Below are 25,068 nucleotides of genomic sequence, written 5' to 3'. Positions count from 1 at the left end.
CCCCTGCCCTCTATTAGAGTGCCACAGGTACCAGGTTCTCTCTAGAAGACTGGAGATGCACACAATAAGGAGATCATAAAGTGTAAATTAAAGGCACTCCCTCTCCAAGACTCATTTCTAAATGCAGGTCAAGTGACTTGAAAGGAGTGTCAAAGGAAACAAGCTGGTCTGACCCACCAAGAGGAGGAGCAGGGAGCATCAGCATGCAGTTATTGATTAATACAGCTTAAGAGGTGTCACTGACTGCTTTTCTACAGTATTCATTTGCAAAACACAATCAGAGTGCAGATGGTTTTACTTCAGTCTTGGAGCTGTGCTTTATTCCATGCAGCTTTCCCTGCATTCCTGCTAGACTCGTTTCCCATGTCCAGCTGCATGGCCCTGTCCTGTTTGAATCTTTGTGGTATTACACCAAATTGGACAACGTCCCCATGATTTTTTTTCTCCTTCTCCAGCTGGTTGTTTCCACTATCAAATGCCTTTTTGCTAACCTTAATTTTCATATAAAATCCTGCAAGGAATCTTTGCATGTCTATAGCAGTTTAGACTAATAATAGACCAGACTGCATTCAGCAAAGTTATTACACAACAGGTACTGAATTATAATCCATCACTAAAATGGTTTCTTATTTTGACACCATAGGAAAGATTCTTTATTCTAGTCTCTTCTATCTTTAATAAACCTCATGACTGCTTCTAGCTACACAAAGGGACAGCTTCAGCCACAAGGCTGCATGTCTCCTTAAAGCAATGCAGGGTTGGGGATCCCCAGCCAGGTTCTGCAGCTGATTAAATGAGCACTGCTTTTTGAGATATCCAGGTCCTTATTCCCACCCCAAAACCCCTCTGTGCCCCATCATACTCACGTGCTGATCCTCTTCACCATGCTTTTCTGGGATTTTGGAGACAGGATGTTGGTATCAGCAGCTGCTTCAGCCTCACGTGAGAGTTTGTAACTGCAGGGCAGAGGCCAGCAGGTGAATATTTGCAGACAGTGCCTTTTAGTTGTACAGTTATTTAGTTGTACATCTCACAGCAGCAACATTCAAGAAATCCAAGAGTCCTTCAGTTACTCTCACCTCACAGAAGGTTGCAGCACCACAAAGAGGAACACTGCTCTGCCTGCACTTTACCAGGGCCAAGGGGATATTTCACCTCCTTATAACAGGTTTTAAAACTCTCCAGTGTTTGCATGTCCCTGCCCTGACCTGCCCAGGCGTGTGGGGCTGAGAACAGAGGTTTCCCAGCTGCACTGAGGACCTACCTCTCCTCCTCCGTTAAGTGTCGCTGCCTCCTGAACCACTGGATGAATTTTTGGTCTGGTATCAGGCAATAGCTGTTGCATGAAGATTGCAGGAGCTTGATCTGGGCAATGACTTCAAATTCCTAAGAGAAGAAATAATCCCATAGGAAGTCTAATTAGAAAACAAGGTTATATTCATTCATTCAATGAGGGATCCAGGACAAACTCAGCTTGATGTGAAGTTCAGTTTCAGCTAACTACTTCAAGAACCAGCTTTCTAACAATAAAGGTGGGCTTTTTTCCCTAGGATCCATAATGTGCACTCACACTTGCTCCAGAGGAATGTAAAATGCTACCCTTAAGGCATGTGACCGGAGTGTGCTGCTCTCTGTAACTGCACTTGTACACACCCTGCCAGAATAACCCTGGACTGTTCAGGGCAGGTTATTGAGCAGTTCAGGGGAGGAAATGGCTCCACCTCAGCCAAGTCCAGGTCTGCTTTCAAGCCCCAGGATGGAGATTTGGCCTGACTTCACTCAGCCCACGGTAACCCCAGCACCTTTACTCCTACAGGACATGACTGATCTCTGACCAACAAGGATCGGGCCAAAAGGACAGACTGACAGCATTTATTTCTCAGTCCTCTCTACCTGGTTTGCTGTCTGCAGCCTTTCACCTACAAAGGGTTTCCCGCAGGAGAAGGAAGATATTTACTAACTGTGTGTTCTGGAAAGCAAAGGTCTCCTGCCACCAGGTCTGGTTCAGCTGCTAAAGACAAATGCCCTTGCCCAGAGGGTATCAATAAACCAAAAATCACAGAACATTCAACTTACCCTTCTTCTCTTCTCAAAATTGATCAGGCCACCCTGTTGGAAGGAAAGAGAAGGGATCAGAGAAGAGCCAGACTTGTACCTTGAGATAAATGCACAAAAAATTCACACAAGTTCTAGTTAATAACGCTGCATATTGCTTCCCTTTTCTTTTGGTAAACAGATTTTAAGAGCTGCAGAAGGAGAGGATGCAGAAACATGTGAACTCAATTGGGAAGGCAGGGAGGGTATTCAGGATTCCAAAAAATTGCCCCAAATTACCTCAACATAGTCCTGAAGGGCCGTGTCAAGCATGATGAGATCAGTCAGGAAGGTGCCAAGGTAAGGGACTGTGCCTTGCATCACTCCCTGCAAGTGAGCAGAGCAATGCTGGATTAACAGACTGAAAAATGAGAATAATTACAATTCCAGAACACTCCTGTGTAAGAAAATGAAATTAAAGTAATCTGCTTAACCAAACATCAGTCCTGTAATTATGTTTTCTTTCATTACATCATTTTCATTAGATAATATAGAATTTAAATCCAATTCCAGTGAGACCAGGATGCTCTCACAGGTATTACCCAGTGGTTTTGCATGACAGTATTGCCATCATTGATTCCCAGCAGTGGGTCCCCAGGAAACCCTGCCTTTGGAAGAAGTACTGAGGACCAGGGACAGGGTCCCTGCTGTCACCTGCTGCAAGAGGAGCAGCAGGGGAATGGTCCTGGCCAGCCTGTGTGAGCAGCTTTGCTTCATCCCTGTGGATTTGTACTCAATGATGTGTGATTAAACCTTGTGATAGTGGGGTCAAATTAAGCCACCATTTTTTCTCTCCAAGAAGTGACCATCTTCCCCAGCCATCCACTGCAATTTAATGCTAATTAGTCACACTTTGAACTTCTGGACTGCCAGCACTTGCAGAGTTCAGGCTGGCTCTACACTTGCAAAGCAAACACTTGTTTCTACCATTCAGAAGTAGCTGTATTTTTTCCAGTCAAACAACTACACAGACAAAAATCATATTCAGCACTTTTGCCTCCCTATTCCACATTTCTCTCTCCCTGTCCTTTTAAATCTTTGCCAGCTTTGAGACAAAAACTATTTTCACCAGCAGACTGGAACCCAGATAGATTTTACAAAGCAATCTCTGTAGAAGCCTGTGCAATTTTCAAGCTGGTGTGTCAGAAGCTTCATCAGCATGTTTGAAAGTAAATGAGGATTCTGCTCTGCCAGAGCCAATTCTCTTTGTCACAAGAACTCCAGTATTTACAGCAAGCACATATTTTACTACACGGAAATTGTGTTTCTCTCTAAAGTGTAACAAGAGTAGATAGTGAAACTCTTTCTTGTAGGACCAAAAAAGAGAGCTGGAAGTGATGACCACACGTTTATATCCATCAATCCCCTCCTGCCCACTCACTCTGGTGAAGACCTTTCTAGATTTTGCTTCTTATAGAACTGACCAATTAGGGTTAATCATGTTACCAGTTCAAAAAGGGGAGGAAAACCCCCAAACACACCTTGTTTTTTTGAAGTTGCAGTCGTTTCTGTGACTTTTTCTGATTTTCTTTCTCACTGCTGTCCAGATTTGCAAATTTGGATGTTGCTTCCTGTGAGGGGATAAAGAATTAAAGCAATTAATGAAGGATCCAAGTGGTAAACTAGCAACTCCATGCATGTAAAACAGTAAGTCCATTTAACCAGACAAGTTAAGCCAGCAAAAAATATTTGCTGTGCAGACACACGTGTGTCTACATACATGGTGACTTCCTGGGACTCAGATGCTGATTGGGAATTTTGGACAAAAATCACCCAAGATGACCGTGAGGGAATTTTTCTGCAGAATGGCTTTGGCCAAAGCCAGGTGCTGCTAAAAATCTCTTGGGAGTTTAAATCAGAGAAGCTCAGACATCCTTCAGGGTGTCCAGATGCTCTATCCCAACACTCCTGACATCAGGAATTCTGGTTAATTCCCGAATCAGGCCTGCTACAAGTAAACATCTCCATCTTATGTAATGCTTTGTTTTTCTTATGCTGCAACACCAACATCCAGCAACTGTGGCTTACTGGCTAATCCAAAACCATGCAGGAAATTAAAAGGAATGGGCTTCCATCCCCACAACTCCAGCTTTCCTCTGAATGGATGAGATATTCCACATTAGTTCTTTAAACCTGTATTTCCCTGGATGCACAGGGGATGTTGGAGTCACGTGCTTCTTCCCATGGTTGTGTAGATGTATCACAAAGCATCATCAATGTCTGTTCAGGAGGAGAGAACACTGCTCCCTTTCCATGCCACCCCATCTGTTTCCAGTGGCATTTTGTTCGCTCCACACTTGGATTTGCAGGATGGACAGGCAAGGTCCAACATGGCTTCCCTTACAGGGGCTATTTATAGTGAAGGAAAACTAAGCCTTTGAGGATTCACTGGATATTAATCCTCCAAATGGTCCAAGATGAAAAGCAGGCGAGAGGTTCTAGCTATTCTGAGAGATTTTCCTCCTCTCACTGCTTCCAAAATGTTTTTAAAATCTGCTTAGGGCAGCTGGAGGGTGATTTACTGGGAGCCAGAGGTCTGGGCTCAGTCTGAGTTGTTTTGTCTTTTAATATTTAGTTAAATAGGCTGTTCTGAACACACATTTTCCCTCTATGCTTATTATGGTCTCACCTGCTTTAAGAATTACCTACAGATGTTGATAAATGGATGATAAACAAAACAGACTGACAGATGTGGATGTGTTCACCCACCATTCCTGAGCAAAACACAGTGTTTCAGATCCCAAGGCAAGGGGCTGAGGGACAAATGCCAGACTGGCTGGACAGAACTGCCAAAGAATGAACTGCTTAGTGAGATTATAGGAACTTTTTTTTATGTAGATGGAAAAAACATGCCACAAACATTCCTTAGTTTTTGCAGAACACAGCCCTTCCCTGCCATTCTTCCTCACCCATTTCAGGCTCCTGAGCTTACTGGGGTTCACCCACCAGAGTGCAGAAGTCAAACTTATGGACAACAGAGCCTGCTTTGTTGTCCATCTGGCCACCCACAGAGTAGGAAGCCTGTTCCTTCAGAATTCCCAGCCCTGCTTCCTCAGTTCTAAGAAAGGTACAGGATAATGGGATCAACATCTTGGACTGATTCCTCAGCTGAAGGTGTGGCATTGTTCCAGTGACCTCATGGGCTGAGGGGCTGCAAGACCTGCTGTCCACCCAGATCATGCTGCAAAGCCTGCTGGTTGTGGCTATCCAGGCTGAAGCTACTGCTTCTTCCAGGAACAAGGAAATCAACTCTCAGCCCAGCAAGAAATTCAGGTTTTACAGCCTACTCTTCCCTAAAGCACCACAAAAGGCCCCTGAGGAAGAGATGAGCTTTGGCAGCTGGTTTCAAAAAGGGTCAAACCTCAGGTTTCATTGAGATCACAAGTTTTGAACTCACACCAGTTCTCACCTTCATCAGCAGCTCCCTACTTGTCAGATAGTTGTCATGGTCTGAGAAGATGTCAGACAGCTCTTCATACATCAGCAGGATGTCTCTGCAGAGGAGAAGATAATGTCATTTAAATCATTAGCAAGAACTCTAAAATCCAATCAATTTTCCATTTCTTTCTCATCAATCTTTAACAGTTCCACTTATAAAAGATAACAGAACCAAAATGGACCCAGTGAGATGCTGCACATCTCGTGGGAGCCTTGGTGGGATATTCTGGTGCTTCCAGCAAAGTCTGGCCTCATCTGACAGCAAAGAAACACCAGCAGCAGCCCCTGGGCAGGGCTGTGAACTGTCAGTGCAGTGTGAAAATGGGTCAGGGGATACAAAGGAACAGAAAAACCCAAGTTCTTGACTTTTGCCCTATTCCATGCATGCTGGAAAGCTGGAAGCAAATAAGTGCAGGAGTAGTTTTTTGCCCAAGACTATAAACACAAGATAGGCAAAATTTTGATCAGAAACACGGGGCAGCAGAAGGAAAATCCCACCTCTGTGGAGAGGAAATACAGAAGGATACTGCCTAGCAGAGTGATACTTTAATTTATCAAAGGCAAAGAAATCTGGTTTCCCCAAACTGAATGAGCAGAACACCATCTTTTCTAGGCAGCAACTTCTGGCATCTGTGGGGCAGGCAGTAAATATTATTAACACAATAAAGTGTTCCCCTGGAAGAAGTATTATCTTCAACACTGGATTTTGTAATTTGGGAATCTATTTCATGTAAATATCAGCAACATGAGAAGAGTTGGGAGGATTTGTAGCAAGCTGGGTCTCCTCAAACTTCATGGGAGAGAAGACAACAATCAGAGATCATGGTGACCTGGGAGTGGTGAGCATGAGCTGGGTGAGAAGTCAGTGCCATAGTTTTTCTAGAGAGATTGTGGAAGACCCAGTATGCTAAAAAGGACAGAATCCAGTATCCCCAAGGGCAGACTGTCCCCTCAACAGGAAAGAGGAGCTCATAGGAGGGGTCTGAGCCTCCCAGGAATAAGAGGTTCTTCTGACAGGACCCATGTCAGCGAAGGAACAGAACAGGAAGAGTGAGGAGAGGATGAAAAGAAGGAGCACTGAGCCCTGTGGCCCTTGGGAACTGGGGGAGAGGCTTACTTGGAAACACACATCCAGGTGGTCTTCAGCCGATAGATGGAGTTGGACTGCAGAGCTGAAATGATGGCCCTCAAGGAGGAGAAGTTCTTCAGGATCCTGCATTCCTGTGAAAGGAGTGGTTGGAAACACAGGAGCATTAAATGTCAGCACTGCACAGACCTTAGTGCTCCTCTCTGGGAGCCCTGTCAGGCCTGCTACACATTCTCACTGCTGAGCAGCAGCTGTGCAAATACTGAGCATCAAAAGTATCACTCCCCACTCCAGCCACCAAACACTTCACAAGCTCTGGCATTCAGAGCTTGTTTTCCTCACTTTCATGTATTTGTGGTGTCACAGCTTCCAGTTCTCCAAGTAAAAATAAAAGTGGAACTGAGTCCATGAAGCCATGGTGAAAGGCACAAAGGTTATGCTTCTTAAAAAGCTCTTTATAGTTACCAATCCCTTTTGCCCCTTAGGGAGAAAACCAGGCTTTGCCTCTTTATATGTGGTATTTAAAATGTAAACCCTCAATCATCTCAGTGTCAATTAAAAATAAAGCCATGCAAAGGAGTAACCTGTTATTCAAGTACGTGCACACTGTTAAAGAAGAAAAACCTTCCCAGCTTTTCCAGAGTTGGGATAAATCTGAACAGAGACTGGCTCATGGATGTTTCTTGTGCAGCTACTCTGTGGCAAAAGCTTGGGTGGAAAAGGATAATGAAAAACGCAAAAAAGTAGCACAGATTCCTCATAAAGTGGAGGGAAGCAAGAGGGAAAGTCTGGTCTGTGACTCCTGGAAATCCTTTGGTGGCTCAAGAACGAGAGCTTGGATACCACAAACTTCAGCACAGGTGTCTGTACATGCCAATCCAGCAGACAAAACACCTGCCAATTTGACTGCTGCATGGAGATAAGAATGTATTCAAACTCCAATTCCACTTATCAACATTTTTATTAATCTGATTCTTACCCTAAAAATGTTTATCATGTAAAGGATCCTTACAGTGAAAACGGACATGATTTATTTCCTCTGTAGGACTGAACAAATGTGAAGCAAACTCGCAGAAGCAAAAGTCAGACCTTAATATATCAGCATCCCTGTTCATGAGCTGCATTAGAAGTGAGTGATGAGCTAAAGAGAGCACAAGCTCTCCCAGTTAGGAGACTCCATTTATCCAAGTGTGGCTTAGAGAGCCTGGGCCAACAGCACCTGAAGCAGGTGGACACCTGGGTCAGATAAAACACCAAGTTCAAGACCATGGGGCAGGACTCACTAGAACCAAAAGCTGGTTTTGCATGGCTTGGGGCCAAAAAAAGCCACATAACAGCTCTTCTCCGGAGACTGACACGTTAAAGAATGAGACCTTTCTTTTTGTTCAACCTGATATTTAGTTTGTGGAGATCACGAATTTAGAGGCACAAATTATCAGCTTTTCTTCTTTCTTCCCAGTACAACAGGAGTTTGAACTGGAAGATCCAATTTGGAACCATCTTGACTTAGCTGCACACTGTGTAATTTAGAGCACAGTAGGAATTTCATTTAATATTGGATTTAGTGTTCTCAGTGGTTCAACCAACTGCAGACTAAACTTGAGCAAGCTTTCATTTGCATGTAAGAAGAATTTTTAAGACTGGTTTTAATAACGTTGTTTCATGCTGTGTCCCTCACAGAAGGAAAACCAGAAAGAATCCTGTGCAGAAACAGCTTTAATTTTAAAAAATGTAAGCATAAGAGGACATTAATTCTTTCATTTTTCTTTTTATTTTTAAAGAAAATATTGTTTGAGTGAAATTGGCTGCTCCTGCTCAGGAACCTTAGATCTAGGTGGAGCAGAGGGTTGGCAGTAGAGAAAGTATCCAGTTTATCTTCTGAACCAAGAAAATGGATCCAAAAGTCCTGAAGAGATAACAAATGTGGAACTCCGTGCTGCTAAGTTTAGTTATCAGTGAATAACTACTTTAATGAGCGGATTATTTTCTAATTCAGGCTCCTAACTATTCAAAACACTCATTTGCATGCACGAAGCAAGCAGCTTTCTTCAGAAGGGCAGCTCAGTATGCGTGCACCCAGCTGCTGAACATGTGCCGTTATTCTGCAGAGTGTGCACATACATTTTTCATGTGTTTCATGCTACCACTGGAGCACTTCATGAATTAAGTAAAGGGAGAAGCACAGAATCAGCAGGGGTGTAGAACAAAGCTCTCCATCCACAGAGTGACTAGGATGAGGGCAGTGCCTTTCCTGACTTCCCCAGGGCTCCCTTCTGGCTTGGGATGATGATGAAGCTGCCACTTAGATCTGCGTGTAGAAACTGGAAATCAAACTTCCTAATCCCTTCACACAGGCAATAAAGCATCCACCAGATGATGATAAAAACAGGCAGATGTAAGTGCCACAGGAGAGGTCCAAGACCTTCCCCATACCAGCTTCCTGAACCATGCAGTTGCCAGAGCTCAGGTGGCAGGACTGAACGCTGCCTCTGGAAGCACAGAAGTTGCCAAGGTTGGAAAGCTTCTGGCTTCAGCTTTTTCTGACTCTTCCAAATAGCTCAAGAAGAATCCATGGGATTCTTAGGGGTGAACACACATCCACATGGAAGTGCTTGAAATGGTCTCCTCCAGAGAGGTCTCGTTTGTTGCCAGCTGCCCAGTGCTCTGAGGGGAATGAGGAAGGTTACAGTAGAATATTAAAACCTAGGAAATTAGCAAACCAGTTATGTAAAGCAGGCATGCAAAAACCCCCTTCTTGCACAGATTAGGAAAAACAGAATAAAAACATGGAATCTACTACAACATCCTCTTGGAAGCTCTGCTGAGGCACATGGAGGACACCTCATTAGGAAAAACATGATAAGAACATGGAATCTGCTACAAGATCCTCTTGGAAGCCCTGCTGAGGCACATGGAGGTGATTCCACATGCTGGTGAAGTCCTGCCTGCCCAGGCCAGTGGCCTCCCACGATGGAGTGATTCCAGCAGTGGACAAGGGAAGAGCTACTGATAACAGCTATCTGGACTTCTCTAAAGCTTTGGCATGGCCAAGTATCAACCCCATTTCCATGGTGGGGAAGAATTGAGGAGAGGAAGGGCAATATATATTTGTTATCACAAAAAAACTCCAATTAAAAATACAAAGAATTAGAGCTAAGATGGCCTGGGACCAATGTGTACAACCCCTTTCTCCTCTCCCAACTCCTTCACTCCAAGGCACCCACCCAAAAAACACTGAACAGAATAAATGCTTTACATGTGCAATATGAATCCACTTCTCAATGATCTTGGCTCTCTGCTGGATTTTGAGCTCCCTGGTCCCCAGGATAGTGCTGATGACACATTTGGTGACTGCATTGAACTGAGTGATGGTGGCTCTGACAGTTGGAGCCAGGTTCTTGTTTTCCTTCTTATCCCTTTGAGACCAGATGGACCCCAAGCAGTGGTAGGGCACAACTCTTCTGAAGAGCATCTAGAATGAAACAGAGGTGTGGTAAGCCAGCAGGTTTCTCCTAAATCTTTTATCCACAAGAAGAAATATAGGTTTAGAGGACAAATTTGACCTAAATCTAAAATGGTACTTAAAGGTAAGTATTGGTTCTCTCTTAGTTTAAAGGATACTTTGGCATACTCTTTATAGGCCTGATGTCCCAAAAGAACTGTCAGCTAAACAACACTGGGAAAATAAGGGGCACCTTTATATCAGCTGCATAACAAAGATAATTTTTTTTTATATAATGATATTTAGAAGGGAATTGATAGAGACAAAGCAAAATCTGAGCATTACAGTCCAGAGTTCCTAGACATCTTTAAGCCAAGTAGTGTTATAGTTAAAATGTGTTATTTCTCAGTGACAGCAACTTTTGCAAAAGAGAATACCCATAAAAAAAACCAAACAAAACAAAAGACAAAACCAAAAATCCCTTCAAAATGACAGAAGGAAAAAGCTCAATTACTGAAAGAGCTGGGATAACCACAGAGCTGTGTTCTGGGTCCCAGCAGCAGTTCTGCTCTGGAACCCTACACTTAAAGCAATGTAACTTTAAAAAAAAAAAAAAAAAAGTCTTATTTTATAAAAATGAAGTTATATTATATGCAATACTCTACATACCACATCCATGTATGTCAACTGTTCTGCCACAACGTGGTCTTGAAAAGAGGAGAATTCTTCTGGATTGCTGATGTCCAGTTCCTCTCCATCAACCAGGTCACTGGAGGAAGTGCTACAAAACCCATCTGGCCAGGATGGAAAACACCACTCAGTGAATTTATACAGCAAACAATGAATCAAAGCAGGTGTTTATTTTGCAACATCACTGTATTACAGCAGAATGCCCCAAGGGCCCTGCCTGATGTAATGGCCCCACTGTGCCACTGGAGTGAGAAAAATGACCAGAAGATTAAACTGGCAAAGAAAAGGTGGAGTAAGAAGAAATAAAGAGAACAAATCTTAGCAGAGAAGTGGCTTGACCCATTTGCTAACTATTCTTCTCAAAGAAAAGGCATCACCACCACCCCAACAAAAATTCCTTACTGACATTGCACAGGTTTATTAATCTATTTTTCAGTATTTATAGTCTGACCAAAAAGAATCAAACTACAAAGGCATGAGGCTGCAGTTATACCCCCAAAATACTGCATTAGGAATGCTCTTCAATCCAGAAATAAAAGAAGATACCAGATATCCTGGCACCCTTTGTGGCTACGTGGGCTATGCTGAAGAGGGCTTATTCCAGCAGCCTTCACCCTTTCTCTCAGGGAATTTTTCCCAAGAAATGGAATGCAGTGAGCCCCTACAATATTCTGCAGAATGGTTCTTCTAAGTCTGCACTGGGCAGCAGAGAGGAGGTGAGAGAGCAGAACTGTCCCTACCGAGGGACCTGAGCCAGTGCAGAAAGAGGAAAGGGTTCCGCAGCTGCTGCCATGTCACCTTTTGGCTACCAGAAGTTGGGAACCAAAAATTCAAGCACCAAGAAACATGCCCTTGTTTCACATGGTAGAGGAGGAAGAAAGAGAAACTCCCTGAAAATAAATCCTAATTCTTTTTACTGTAAGGCAACAGTAACTCCATAGGGAGGGAGAAAAAAATAGGGACTTGTTGAAGACTAACAACCAAAGTACTGAGTTTACTAGTGGTGAGATTTCATTTACAAAAACAAAGAGTGTTATGCAAGACTTCATACCCAGTTAAAGCAGAGCATTAAACAACAGCAGATAATGTGATAGAGAATCATTGTTTTTCAAAATACTTCATTGTTCCTTCCTCCAGTAATTAACAGAACATAATCACCAATGTAAATTGCCGCAGTTCTGATGTAACAAGTTATGTCTACAAGCTGATTTCCATCTGTACATTTGAATTGCACAATTTACTGGCAGAACTCAGTGGGGTAAATGGAGACCTCTGTTCTAGCTGCTACTTTGGCTGTTTTGTAACAATTTGCATAATTACATGGACTTGGACTGGACTGCTACAAGAGTCTCACTCCTTTTGGCTTTGTAAAACCTCCTTTTGCTTTTGGCTCTTGAAATTCAACTGAAAATCCTCACTACTGAGATGCAGCCCTACCCAAAAATTCACAACATGAAGCATAGTGTGAATTTTCCTTTTCTTTTTTCACCCCTCTTTTCTCCCTCATAAATGTGTAAACAGTCTTTCCCCTACTCTCCAACAAGCTAGAATCCCCTTGAACTCAAGTATCTCATCATCTTAGGACCCCTATGATCCACTCAGCCCCCTCAAAGACTGCCTGCCTCTTGACTGCACTGAGAGCAACCACGTGTCCCTCCTGACCCTGCAACCTCTACCTCTCCTTGTTTTGCTTGCTCAACCTGCAAGAATTGAGGCCAGAAGCAGCTTTTATCTTCCTGTCTGGTACTGCAATCTAATCTACTGCCATGGCTGATGGGCAGCACAGAACAGAGGTTTGATTACCCAAATCAAGCTGTAGGATTAGAGCCCAAATTTCAAAATTCAGAAGCCAGCAGGAATGCTTTGGGACAGTAATTATCAACAAAGATTGCAGAAAACGTATCAGGAATTTTGAAAGAAAATGTACAAAGATGGAGCTCTGATGAAAGTAAGGCAATGCTAAAACTCTTTTTTGCAAGTTCCACAGCTTAATTTCATTGTCCTCCCCTTATTTTATTCTAATAAGCAGCCTCTACTCTGCCACAATTTGGAAAATATTATCATTCCTACTGGCCCACCTATGACTCAAAAAAGAATGTTTTCAGCTGTCACTTGAGGAAACAAATAAAGAAGCAGAGCTGCTGGGAACTTCTGCTCACTCTGAAGAACAGATGAACCCAAATACAGTTCTCACGAGTTTTCTTTGTTTGAGCTGGGAGAACCCAACCCAGGAAACATCAGCACAAGTGACATCTGAGCCATCCTGTTCCTCACCTGTGCTCAGTAAAGGCCTGGGCTCTGGGCATTCCTCCTTTACTGTTCGTGACTGAGTTATTTTGGCATTTCACACTATTATGCATTGACATGGTATTTCTGGAGCTTCCGGCAGACGTGACTTTTATGGAATGAAAGTGGTTTTTTTTCCTGGCATTTCCTTTATCAGGAATTATTCCCTCTCACCCCTCTACCAAAGCTGGAAGTTGATTCCAGTTCTCATTCACACCCTATGTGAGCTCTCCCCACTCCCCAGCTCTGCCACAGGAAGTTTTCTGACCAGGATACGGGGATGTGTCAGGTTTGTGTGACTGCAGTTCACTATTGTTCCAGCAGACTGTGACCCCCAATAACGTCAGATTTTCCTCTGTCCTTGGATACCAGCAGCCAGCCACTCCAATAGGAAAAAACACACACAGGCACTTCCTTAGACAAGATGGTGACTAGGAAGAAAAGCTGCAGGACAAAGCTTGTGACTCAAGCTGTATTTTGTCACAGCTCTGTACTCTGTTTTTTGTTTGGTTGGTTTTGGTTTGTTTTTTTTTAGGGGAGGGAGAGGTTAAGTGAGAAGCCCAGCTAGAGAGCAGCTGTATGCCTTAACTCAGTGACAAAGTGGGAAGTGTGCTGACAATTAACCAGTTGGCTGCTGCAGCAATCTCAAAGCTTTGGCTAAATATTAGAGAAGTGTTGGATTTCCCAAGCCACCCCAGGATGAACAGACATAGGCACCTCACACTGTAACACTATTTCATCCCTCACAGGGCTGCAGCCTCACACAGAGGTTTGGTTTCCTTTTAAAAAACAAAAAAAAAACAAGACAAAAGTCACTGGTGAGCCTCACAGTATTACTGATAAGCATGGGAGGTGGTGAAATGTACTGCACATAAATCCCTGAGGCATCTTACAGTCTGGGAGGACAGAAAAAGAGAAGGGAATGGTAACTCACCAACAGCTTCTACTTCTTGGTTCTGAAACTGCTTCAAGAGGTTCTGCACCCTGCTCTCCATGTCAGAATTGGGCATATTGTTCTTCAGATAATCCAGCAACTTCAGCAAACACATGTAGTCAGGGGGCTCCCTGAAATCCTCCGAGCACTGATCAAGCCAGGCCCGTAAGACTGATGCTATTTCACTGCAAGCAAACAGAGAGAACACACTGTTTGCACCCAGATGGAACTGAGTGTACCTGTACCCACCAGAACAACAACACATGAGACATTCACAAACCACCTGCAGTGTCTGTGCTGAGCTGTACACAGCCATGTTTAACAAGCTCCACACATTACACACACCATCAACAGCACAACAGGATTTCTTCATTCCATCTTGGGATAAGCTCAGTGTTTGCTCCATAACCACTCCCTGGGATGTTGTGGGAAAATAGCAGGGAGGAAACAAGGTATTCATGGCTCCTTCCCAGTGGAAATGCTAAATCAAATGCTTCCTCTGGGGCCTTTCATCAGCTGCAGAGTCTGGGGATCATACTGGAGCTGCATATCCCAACACACTGTGTTCCTCCTTATCTACAGCCTTGGTACAAAGCCTGCCTGCTCATGAAACTGTGGATTTCGTGGAGGAAAGGAAGAAAATCCCAAACCTAACCCCCACTGGCACACACAGTGAGTGGGATTGCCTCATCTGGGAGGATAAAACCCTCACTGCAGCACGAGCCTGCCCGTGCCAGAGCCAGCCTGGGAGTGCCAGGGGAGCTGAGCCTAGGAGACACAGTGGTCCTGCTAATCTTAGCGACTGAAAATGTATCTGCAGAGTCTTGATTTCATCTTCAGCACAAACCAAGGAGGGGCTGTCAAATTACAGCAGGCAAAAAGGGTGTCCCACTCATGCTGGCAGAGCAGGGCAAGGATGCTTAAGGAGTTGTAGGACCACTGGATCTTGTGCAGGGAAGTTATCCCAGACTTTGTTAGTACATGCAGCTAAAAGAACACCAACCCATGGACAATCCTTCTACAGGCTGAGGGGGATGACGGGAAAGCAGAGCTGATGACTCAGCGTGGTTTCCTCCCTGCTGAAGCAGGGGGAAGTGATCTGTTTGTTTGCTTTTCCTGATTTATGTAGGTGTTCACCCACACCCATCTATTAGATTGGTACTTAGATACTGCACAATATATGTTTGAGGGAATGCCCTCGGATCCTACGTTTGCAGGGATTTATCATCATTTCAACATGGTTTTGTAAGAAATTAAAACAACTTGAGCTATGGTTTTCCTGACATAATTTACAATGTTGTTGACAATTTTCAACTCAGTGTAGCAAAAATAGAAAATTACTAAAAAAAGAACCACTTTTCTTAAAACTTTAAGCTCCTTATTTCAGAATTAAAGGCACAATAAACACCTGAACATCCTGAGAAAAAGGCCCTGAACTTTGCACGTCTCCAAAACCATTTTCTATATCTCAAGTCTCTTCCAGCACAGGAAACTCTCCATTGGAGCTGTGTACAAATACTGGCACATTCCTGCTGCAAGCTGGGAAACCATAGCAGTCTCTGGTTAACTCAGCTGCTCAGCAGCATCCAAAGGAAACCAATAGTTAAGAAAGAGAAAGGAGAGTTTCTCCCACTCTCTGTGTCTCATCTGAATTGTGCAGGTTTTCCTCAAAACTCAATTAATTAACTTTTAATACCAGACAGATTTCATACAACTTGCATCCATTAAAGTCTGTTTTTCTTTCCCTTCTTGTTCTGATAATGTGGCAACTTTGAATTTTCAGTTAAAGTACTTGAAAATCTGCTGGTAACATTCTTTGGTTAGGCTTGCTGGCAGGAGAAATGCCAGAATTACAATTTCAGAGCTGCGAAAAATATCTACAATCAAAAATTAACATGTAAACACGTTCTGGATTTCAGGTTTCATTGCAAGCTGTGGCACAGGCAGCAGTGCCAGACCAGCTCCAGCCCAAGGCCTGGAAAGACCACAACAGGCAGATGCTCCCAGACTCTGCCACCACCCTCCCAGTTTCAGTTGTCCCCTCTAGCCCCACACACCCAGAATGCTGTCACAGAGCACCAACAGTCACAAACACCACTGTGCTAAGCCCACAGCATTTTCCTCTCATTCCCACCACAGGCAGGGAACACTGTCCCTCACTCCATGCCCAGATAGTGCATTTCCTCCTGCTCTGTGCTCCTTTTCCCCACACACATCACAAACCATCACCTCTCCAGTCCCAAAACCAGAAGCCATGCTAGGTATTCTATTTTTACAACTATTGGCCAATTCAGCCATGATTTGGAAGGAGGAACTTTTCACCAAAGCAAGTTTTTGTACTAATATTGTTCACACTCCCTACACTAAGCTCAGTTTCCAGAAGCTTGGTTGGTGGCAACTTTCTAAAGCTGAACAATAAACAGAGTTTAAGACAGATACAGACTCCCAGAGCAGGGTGAAGAGTTTACAGCTGCTGCAGACACTGAATTTGCCAGCAAAATCATTTCAGTCAAGAGGGGAAATAGGAAAGAGAGAAGAGGTACACTGTGCCCTAGTGATCCCCTGCTGCCCAGCTGTTCTACTGGAGTGCCAGGGAATAATGCAGCTTTCCAGAAATGGGCTGGACACTTGCCCATATATTGCAGCAGCTTTGTATTTGCTGCCTTTGCAAAGAAACTCTCCATACTCGACAGACTCAGAGAGGAACAGGGGCCTTCCAAGAGCTCAGGCAGGAAAGAAACACTACAGACTACATTTTTCATGGGTTGATTATGAGCTATAAATCCTTCCTGCCTATACAAAAATAACAAACCTCAATGCTTAACTCCTGTGCTGCTGGCCACAGCCTCCAGGCTCTGCTAAGCAATGCTTTCAAATTTCACACCTATCAGAAAATCTTCTAATGTCCACACCTGCTTTGACTGGAGCCCATCTCCGAAGGTTTCAATATCCAAAACCTTTCCAGGTAGGTGGAGAAGTGTATCTGAGCCTGTTGTTCACAAACTGGGACCAAGAACTCACCCACCTCCCTCTGCCCATGAGCTGCACAGAAGGTCACAGGACTGTGGCAGCTCCAGGTCCAACAGCTCTGTCAGCTCAGCAGGGCACAGTGGAGGTGGGAAATGAGACCTTCCCACCACATGGGAACTCTGCATGGCCTTGTCTCTACTGGGAAGACAACTCTAACAGTCCTGACAGGATCTGACAGGAATTAAAGACAGCATTTCACAGAATCACAGAATTAACTAAGTTGGAAATACCTTTGAAATCATCCAACCTATGACCTAACACCTCATCATCAACTAAATCATGGCCCTGAGTGCCACATCCAGTCTTTTTTAAAACACCACCAGGGACAGTGAATCCACTATCTCCCTGGGCAGACAATTCCAGAGCCCAAAGAATTTTTTCGTAATGCCTAACCTGAACTTTCCCTGGCATGGCTTAAGACTGTGTCCTCTGGTTCTGTCAGTGGTTGCCTGGGAGAAGAGACCAACCCCAGCTGACTACAGCCACCTTTCAGGAGGTTAGAGAGATGATAAGGTCACCCCTGAGCCTCCTTTTCTCCAGGCTGAACACCCCCAGCTCCCTCAGTTGTTCCTCACAGGTTTGTGTTCCAAGCCCCTCAGCAGCCTCGTTGCCTCCTCTGGACGTGTTTGAGCATCTCAACGTCCTTCCCAAACTGAGGGCCCAGAACTGGAGACAGCACTCGAGGTGTGGCCTCACCAGTGCTGAGTGCAGGGGAATAATGATCTCCCTGGTCCTGCTGGCCGCACTGTTCCTGATCCAGGCCAGGTCCATTGGCCTTCTCGGCCACCAGGGCACACTGCTGGCTCGTGTTCAGTTGTACCCCCAGGTCCCTTTCTGCCCGGGCACTGTCCAGCCACTCTGTCCCCAGCCTGTAGCGCTGCAGGGGCTTGTTGTGGCCTGAGCGCAGGACTTGGCACTTGGACTTGTTAAACCCCAATTTCTGACCAAAAAGGCAAAAGTAGTGTTTTCTTCCTACCACAATTATGTCTTAAAGAATGAGAAGTGAATCTCAACACTTAGGAGAATAAGGGGAAACTCAGTTGCAAAGGGAGGTTAAATGATTAATTTCTTATAAAATTCTATAAGAATGTGCACAAAACCAGCTATAATTTGCCAAATGCATACTTAAGTCCATTGAGAAAATACTCATTACAGATGGCTATTCCCTTTCCTCCACTGTCCAGGCATTAACTCTCAGGCTTGCTCACACAGACTAAATTAAATGATCCATATTTTCTCAGTTTTGCTTGTTAAATCAGGGGTAAAATGTAAGCCAACCACAAGAAAAGGCTGCCCCAAGGGTGACTTCTCACACCCAGTTTGTTTATAAATACCATCCTGATGACCTCCAGCAAATGATCAGCTCTGTCTGATTCGGAAAAAACTTGGTCAGTAACACATGGGAGACTTTTGCTGGGACACATGTGAAGCTGCTAAGGGAAAAGCTCTGCTTGCTGTTCTTTGTTTTAATTGAGATGCCAATCATTATTTTCCTTTCTAATTATTCTTTTCTACTTAGTTCTGGTTGTTTTCATAACTCTCCCACTCTTGCACTGCCCTGTGTTTGACTCTGCTTCTCATGTAACCACACTGGTTTCTGATGTTGTTGGAGCTTAATTTGCTTTACTGGAATGAATGATTGTTGCTCTCCCAAATGCATTTTAAGTGCTCCCCACCATGGATTTCCCAGGCATCAGAAGCTTCCAGTCAATTTTCTTCCATTTGTCTCACATTCCTTTGGTGTCTTTTGTGCTGGAGTACAGTGTTTCAGACCATTTTACTTCTGCAGTGCTGTAACTGTGCACATCGTTTTCCAGTGGGGCTGTTTGGTTCAGAAGGAACCAAAAGACATGGGGTTTTGGTCAGGAAGATCTCAAGGCACAAAAAGCCATGGGAGAATGTTTGCTTGTCACTCTGAAAAACTCCAAATGCTGTGGTACTACATTGAAGGTTTTGGGTATTTGCTATTTTAATGCAGAAGAGGAGAGGTGAACATGCAAGACATGCCACGGGGTCACCGAATAATTCCTTAATTTCCTCTATTTCAACTATTTCCCCCAAATGCAAATGCTGTGAAATGAAACAAGGTTTCAGTTTAGCTTCAAGGTGCTTTGTCTGTGGTTTTCAATTGTGTCACATCCCAGGTTTTAATAACAAAAAAAATTCCACCATTTTGATAATAAGGTGGATGCAGCTATGAGTTGACATTCAAGACAAGCAAAAAGCCCCAAGTATTTTGAGTCACTTCTGTGGCCTGTTGTCCATCTCAGGGAAAGCAGCACAATGGACTCCAAACCAGCAAACCAAAGCCAGTAACAGAAGGAAACCACAGCCTTGTAGTTCAAGAGGAAGCTTGAAAGGACTTTTTGCTGTTACTCAAGGATTCAAAAGCCATGGCAATACTAATGTTAGACCTCTGGAAAGCAAACAAACAAATAAATAATCATGGTCCAAGTCCACAGACCAACATGGCAACATGACTGCCTCTTGAAAAACCTTTCCTGCAGGTAATCCCAGGTTTCTACTCCTGTACTTTTCAGTAAGGTCTCCAAGGAACTAGATACAGCTAACATTAAACTAGGCTTCCCCAAATGCAACACCACAGGCAAGCCTGGACTGCCAGCCTGGATAGCTTTTCGTGTGTCTGGACAGGAATTAATCCCTTCTGGAACTGCACTGACACAAATCTTTAAAACTGGTGTCAGCCAGCTCAGCATCTCTCCTTGATCTACTCCCTCAGCTCCCCAGGTGTCACAGGCCTGTCACAGCAAGGGATTCCAGTGCCATGGCCTGGCTTGGGACCCTCACTCTACCCAGAGACATCCCAGGATCCTGCAGAGCCACTGAATCCCAGCAGGTACAAGCAGCTACAATATTTTACATTGGGACATAAAGCCTTCCCATTCTCAGTTCCAGTCCTCAGCCTGGTCTTCAGTGTCTGCCTTTGGGGAAAGCAGTGTCTGCTCTTTTAACACATCACCTCTTTGAAATTGTGGAGCCTGTGCTTTGGGAGCAGCTATCTGCCAGAAGTGGACTGATTGCCCAGGACCCAAAATCCCAGAAATCAAAATGAACACTGTCCTTCCCTAGAGGAGTAAAATGGCACAAGCTGTTCCACAGATCGCCCTGCACAGAAAACCCAACCTTTTAACAGGGTTAACTGAGGAACTGGTCTGCTCCAAAGAGACATCAGGTGATAGGTCCTATCACCAAAAGCATTATTTCTGTCTCCTGGGCAGTACACTTGGCCATTTGGGGAGGACTGAAGGCCCCACACTGCATCAGTTGCTTGGCTTGCTGATGCCCTTCCCAGAATACATAAAAGTGCTGAAGATCTCCAGGAGGTGATTATCCCACTCAGGTTTTCCATGACTCTGCCTGATAAGATGCCAAGAGCTTTCACATCAGACATGAGTAAGAGAAAGAACTACTTTTTGCTTTACTTTCTTTCCTCATTTGCTTTTCTGGGGTGACACAAACCAAACAACACATTTGAACTACACAACCTCATTTAAAAGGCAAGAACACAACTGAATTATCATAGAAATTTTATTACCCCTCTTTAAATTTTAATGTAATTCATCATGCTAATAATTTGTGTTTAATGTATATATGGTTTCCTTCTGAATTGTCACACCCTTTGGTGTGTTATACAATTGTTTGAATGTGAACAGAAGTCCAAAGCTAAAAACCAGGCAGAGAACACAGAACACTCCAAACACAACAATAACCTACAATGAGAAGGGAAGTTTGTCACCCCTTGACAGAAAAATATGCAGCATGAGACAAAGAACAAGGCAATCTTGTTGATATGATAACATGAAGAACAAAAAAATTACTTAAAGGAGGTAGAGGGTCAAGCAAGCTACTCCTTTCAACTATCTTATCAGGCAATTAAGAGACACAACACCACATTTCTGGAAACACAGACTCAAGTCCATCTAACTCAGATGTTTAGCTGGAATATACAACCTTTTCTGGACTGTATTCTTCTGTTACTTGTGATCACAAACTGTCCAACTGAGTGAAAGTAGTGAGAAGAGTGGAAAGCAAGTTACTGAACATGAAAAGCTGAGGTGGGTGCTGATAGGGAATGAAAAAGGCAGGTTGTTTGAAGCTTACAAAATTTTTCATGGTTTTGATGAGTTTACTCACGACTCTAAGATCCAAGGTATTTTAATAAGTATGGTACCTTTGTTTAAACCTCATATTAGTCAGATCCCTGTTGAAAAGAACAATTTTCTGACCCCTCCAGCAGCCCAAGAAATGATAGTAATGATGCTCAAGTGAAGAGGAGAAAATCCCTTGGCAGAAGGGGCCCTAGGAGGGCATGTTTCTGAACACAGCTGGAGTGATCTCAGGTCAGTAACAACTACACATTGCTGCAGCAGTCTGGAATCACTGCAGGATCTGGGAACAGAATGCAGGCTTAAAGCTCCCACAAGCCCCTCTCACAAGCCTGTGCCACAAATGTGCTCAAGCCCTACTTTAGGATCTGCAGGTTCTAAACACTGAAGCAGGTACACAAACACTGTGTAGAATGTTCACATAATTTTTTTTTTAAAATACATCATATACATCAGGCATTCTCCTCAAAACACATCACAGCTCTATACTACAAGTGCAAAAAGAACAGAGAATTTCAATGTGGAAGACAGTAACCTGTGGGATTACAGTGCACCACAGAGGACAATGTTCCTTCCACACATACCCTCAGTTTTTGCTACCCCTCCTTCTTTCCGGCTCCATGAAGTACTTAAGGAGTCATAAACTCTCCTCCTAGTGGTTCTTAACTTCTGCAGCATTTTTTGTGTCAAACCAGTGGAAATGCTTTAAATTGCATCCCATTCTAATGGCCCAACTGGCTTTTTAAAGCCTCTGAGCTGCCACAACAGGAGTCTGATGAATGCAGAAGGTCTTTGGCCACAGACCACAGGCTTCCCCATGAGATATTTTTCCTCTGAGAAATACAGAGTTAATGGCAAGAAATAACAAGGCTCTACTGCTGATTCCTCCTATTTCTCCAAGTCATATAAAACCAAGAGCACAATTATATCATGTTTCTGTTCTATGAGAAAAGAGGGCAAGTGCAATTATATTGGAATTATCCCAGACAGGAGAAAACCTGAACTACCAGAAGTACATGTTTCACAACAGGACTACAAAGCCAAACACCTTCCAGATACCACTAATCATACCTAAGAGACAAGTAGCCAGAGCAACTGAAAGCAATGGAAATTTTTAAGGAAGGAAAGTGAATTCATATTTATATGGGATCTGTTTAGACATGTACAGATGCCTGACAACTTTTTGACTCCATTGTTGAACTTTTTATAGACATGGATTTGAGTAAAGATATCAAATTCACACATAAAAGTTATCTTATGAAGGCCAAAGGATTAAAATCAGCTGTTCTGAGCTACAATAATGAAAAATCTGTCAGAAAATTCATCAGAAGTTGAGCTTCTGCAGGAACAGGACCACGGGCTTTACCCATTTGTCCCTCCCTGGCTGTGCAAAGTTATGTGCCAAGAGGGAAGAAAGCACAGATGCAGAAGGAAGCAACTGACAAGGCTGGTAAACTGTATCTATGTCAGGAGGAAATACCTCCACTAAAACAAACAAAGAAACAAACCAAAACAAACACTCTCCTACTAAATGTTATTTGCTGGCACATTCATCTGCAGGTATAATTCAAAATGGATGCCTTTTGCCCAAAGCCCAAGTGACAGAGGTAACATCAAGATTACTTTCACCCCTTTTCACTCCATCTCATCATCAAAGTCCTCTGGGTCCACAAAAAGGCTGCTGGGGGATTAATCCCACCATGGTTTATACTGGTGAAATTAATTCCTCACCCCCAGTAAAAATCCTTCAGCTATTCTGCAGGAAGGGTACAGCTTTAGCTCACGTTTTATGACTGAGATCAGGCAATGTCAAACGGTTTGCCCAAAGCTGGAAGAGACCGTAGAGCTCAGTCTGGATGGAAGTGTGGGAACCACTGACTGTTATAGCTTCTACCCATGACATAATGCTGCCTCCTTGGTGCCTCTAACCAAGTTTTAACCACCAGCTGTTCTTTGAGCAGTTCTCATGGCAAAATGGGAGCAAAACATTTTACCAGTCAGGGAGACTGAGGGTTGAACTCTTATGTCAAGTCCCATGGGGCAAGAGGAATAGAAAACCAGTAATGCTGACAAGAATCAAGCATCTTCATTCTGTAATCAAATATAACCATGCATGCCACAGTGCGTGCAAACCACAGATGTCAAAGTACAAATGCTGATGACCTAAGGCACATTTTACACCCAATGTCTAAAGATAAAACCCTAGGAGGATAGCCAAACCACCTTTTTCTCATTTAAACTGCAGTTCAAAACAGCTTTGCTATTTCTTTTGCAAATGAGGATGACCTCAGAATTTAAATTTCACTCTAAAAGCAGCACTGTAAATCACAGGGTACTAACAGAAAAGATCCACGCACACACGTTGCCTGAGTCACCCTCAGCTTTGCTCTGCAGACATTGCTGCAATGACAAAAAAAAATCACTCATAAGCAATAACCACTTACTGCCACAGATAAGGCAGAGGAAACAAACACTCCTTGTTTGTTTAATCAGCCAAATGTTGGCCTAGATGTGTTCATCTCATGTTTAATTCCAAAACAATTTCCCTGCAAAAGATGCCTGGATTGTATTATTGGATATGTTACAAGACAATTGGCACTTGGCCTTTCCACAAGCTTGTTTAAGCATGCAAACAGTGCTGTGAATTTTCAACAGAAACAACAGCTCTGCTGCTTGCATCCTCCTCCAAGACCAAACCCTGTCTGGGGCTTGCTCCACAGTGCAAATCCATACTTACGCCCTGAGTACCATCTCAGATTCCAAGGAATTCAGGTTTGCCACTTCTCCTTGGCTTGAGGTCTCCAGGTTTCCAAACCTGAAAAAGGAGATGGATGTTTAGAAGAAACTCTAGTGAATAAAAGCAAAATCCCAAATAGCATCATTAATGTTTATTACCATAAACAACTGCAAAGTGCTTCCAGCTCAAACTACAAGGAATCTTAACAGGTGTGCTAAATTAAGGACCTTGAAGATTATTTCATTTAGGAGGGAAAAAATCCTAAAGAAACAGCCAGGATCTTCCAACCTAATTTGTTAAATTATATGAAGCAGCCTGCACACAGGAGGAACCAACCAAAACTGTGTCTTTGCTCACAGCTCCAAGATCCTTTTGCCTGTTTTCACTCCATCCTTTCCCAGGGCAATACTCCAGTGTGCAAAGAGACTGGGACACAACCACCTTCTCCAATACAGCTTCTGTGTCTCTAGCACCTGCCATTCCTAACAGCTCCAAGTGCTAGTTCAAGGTTTCCTAGGTGGCAAGTGCTCACTTTGTGCCCAAACTCCCCATGTTAGTGAGAAAAGCCCACGACAACGCTGTGGAAACACCACTGGAAAAGAGGGAGCCATGGGCACAGCTCCAATAGTGCCAAAGGGAAATCTCTTCCCTAGAAGGCACAACCCTGTGCCTTGCAGGCAGGATCATCCACTTCATTTTCAGCGGGAGCGCCCATTGCTTCAGATATACAGCTCCATCATTATCCATGAGGAATTCCAGGGCTCCCTACAGGCAGGTTTAATGAAGGTGAACAATTACTCACTGTCCAGAATAAGACAAGCTGATTTTATCCATTTCAGTTTACACATCTCAATTAATCTGAAGAGTTAAAACAAGTGCATCCTTAAGTACTTGTGCTATAACAACCTGGTAACATCAGACAGAGAGAACACAGTGAGCTGTGTCCTGAAGGTTCGTGTCAGAACTGTCACAAACTCATCCAAAAACATTTCAATGGATGGAAGTGGTGGTAATTTTATGCTCCCCTCAAGTATTGGTCTAAGACTTCCTATATAAGGATCACAGACCTGTTGTTAAAGGGAGAGGATTTCACTCTCCACTGCCATCTACTCTGTAAGATGCCAAGAACACATCATAGCAAGTAGGTAAAATGCACTTCTCCCCTGCCAAGGAATTTTTTATTTAAATAAAAATTAGATTTTT

At 43.6% G+C, this 25,068-nt stretch overlaps 1 protein-coding gene across 4 annotated transcripts in view; it reads right to left on the bottom strand.

The window, feature by feature from the left end:
• Positions 1–25,068, bottom strand: part of RGL1 (ral guanine nucleotide dissociation stimulator like 1) — a 55,130-nt gene that overhangs the window by 4,509 nt on the left and 25,553 nt on the right. For all 4 annotated transcript variants that reach the window (XM_038143883.1, XM_038143884.1, XM_038143886.1 and 1 more), the window contains 11 exons: positions 23,866–23,943; positions 13,972–14,156; positions 10,731–10,855; positions 9,876–10,091; positions 6,650–6,753; positions 5,504–5,588; positions 3,576–3,665; positions 2,335–2,421; positions 2,077–2,109; positions 1,265–1,386; positions 867–956 (listed from right to left, as the gene is read on the bottom strand). In XM_038143883.1, coding sequence (XP_037999811.1) covers positions 867–956; positions 1,265–1,386; positions 2,077–2,109; positions 2,335–2,421; positions 3,576–3,665; positions 5,504–5,588; positions 6,650–6,753; positions 9,876–10,091; positions 10,731–10,855; positions 13,972–14,156; positions 23,866–23,943 — 1,215 coding nt within the window. The remainder of the gene's footprint in view (positions 1–866; positions 957–1,264; positions 1,387–2,076; positions 2,110–2,334; positions 2,422–3,575; positions 3,666–5,503; positions 5,589–6,649; positions 6,754–9,875; positions 10,092–10,730; positions 10,856–13,971; positions 14,157–23,865; positions 23,944–25,068) is intronic.

This window comes from Motacilla alba, chromosome 8 (genome assembly GCF_015832195.1).
Source record: "Motacilla alba alba isolate MOTALB_02 chromosome 8, Motacilla_alba_V1.0_pri, whole genome shotgun sequence".
Lineage (NCBI taxonomy): Eukaryota > Metazoa > Chordata > Aves > Passeriformes > Motacillidae > Motacilla > Motacilla alba.
Note: the sequence above shows the minus strand (reverse complement) of the source record. Positions and strands in the feature narration are given on the sequence as shown.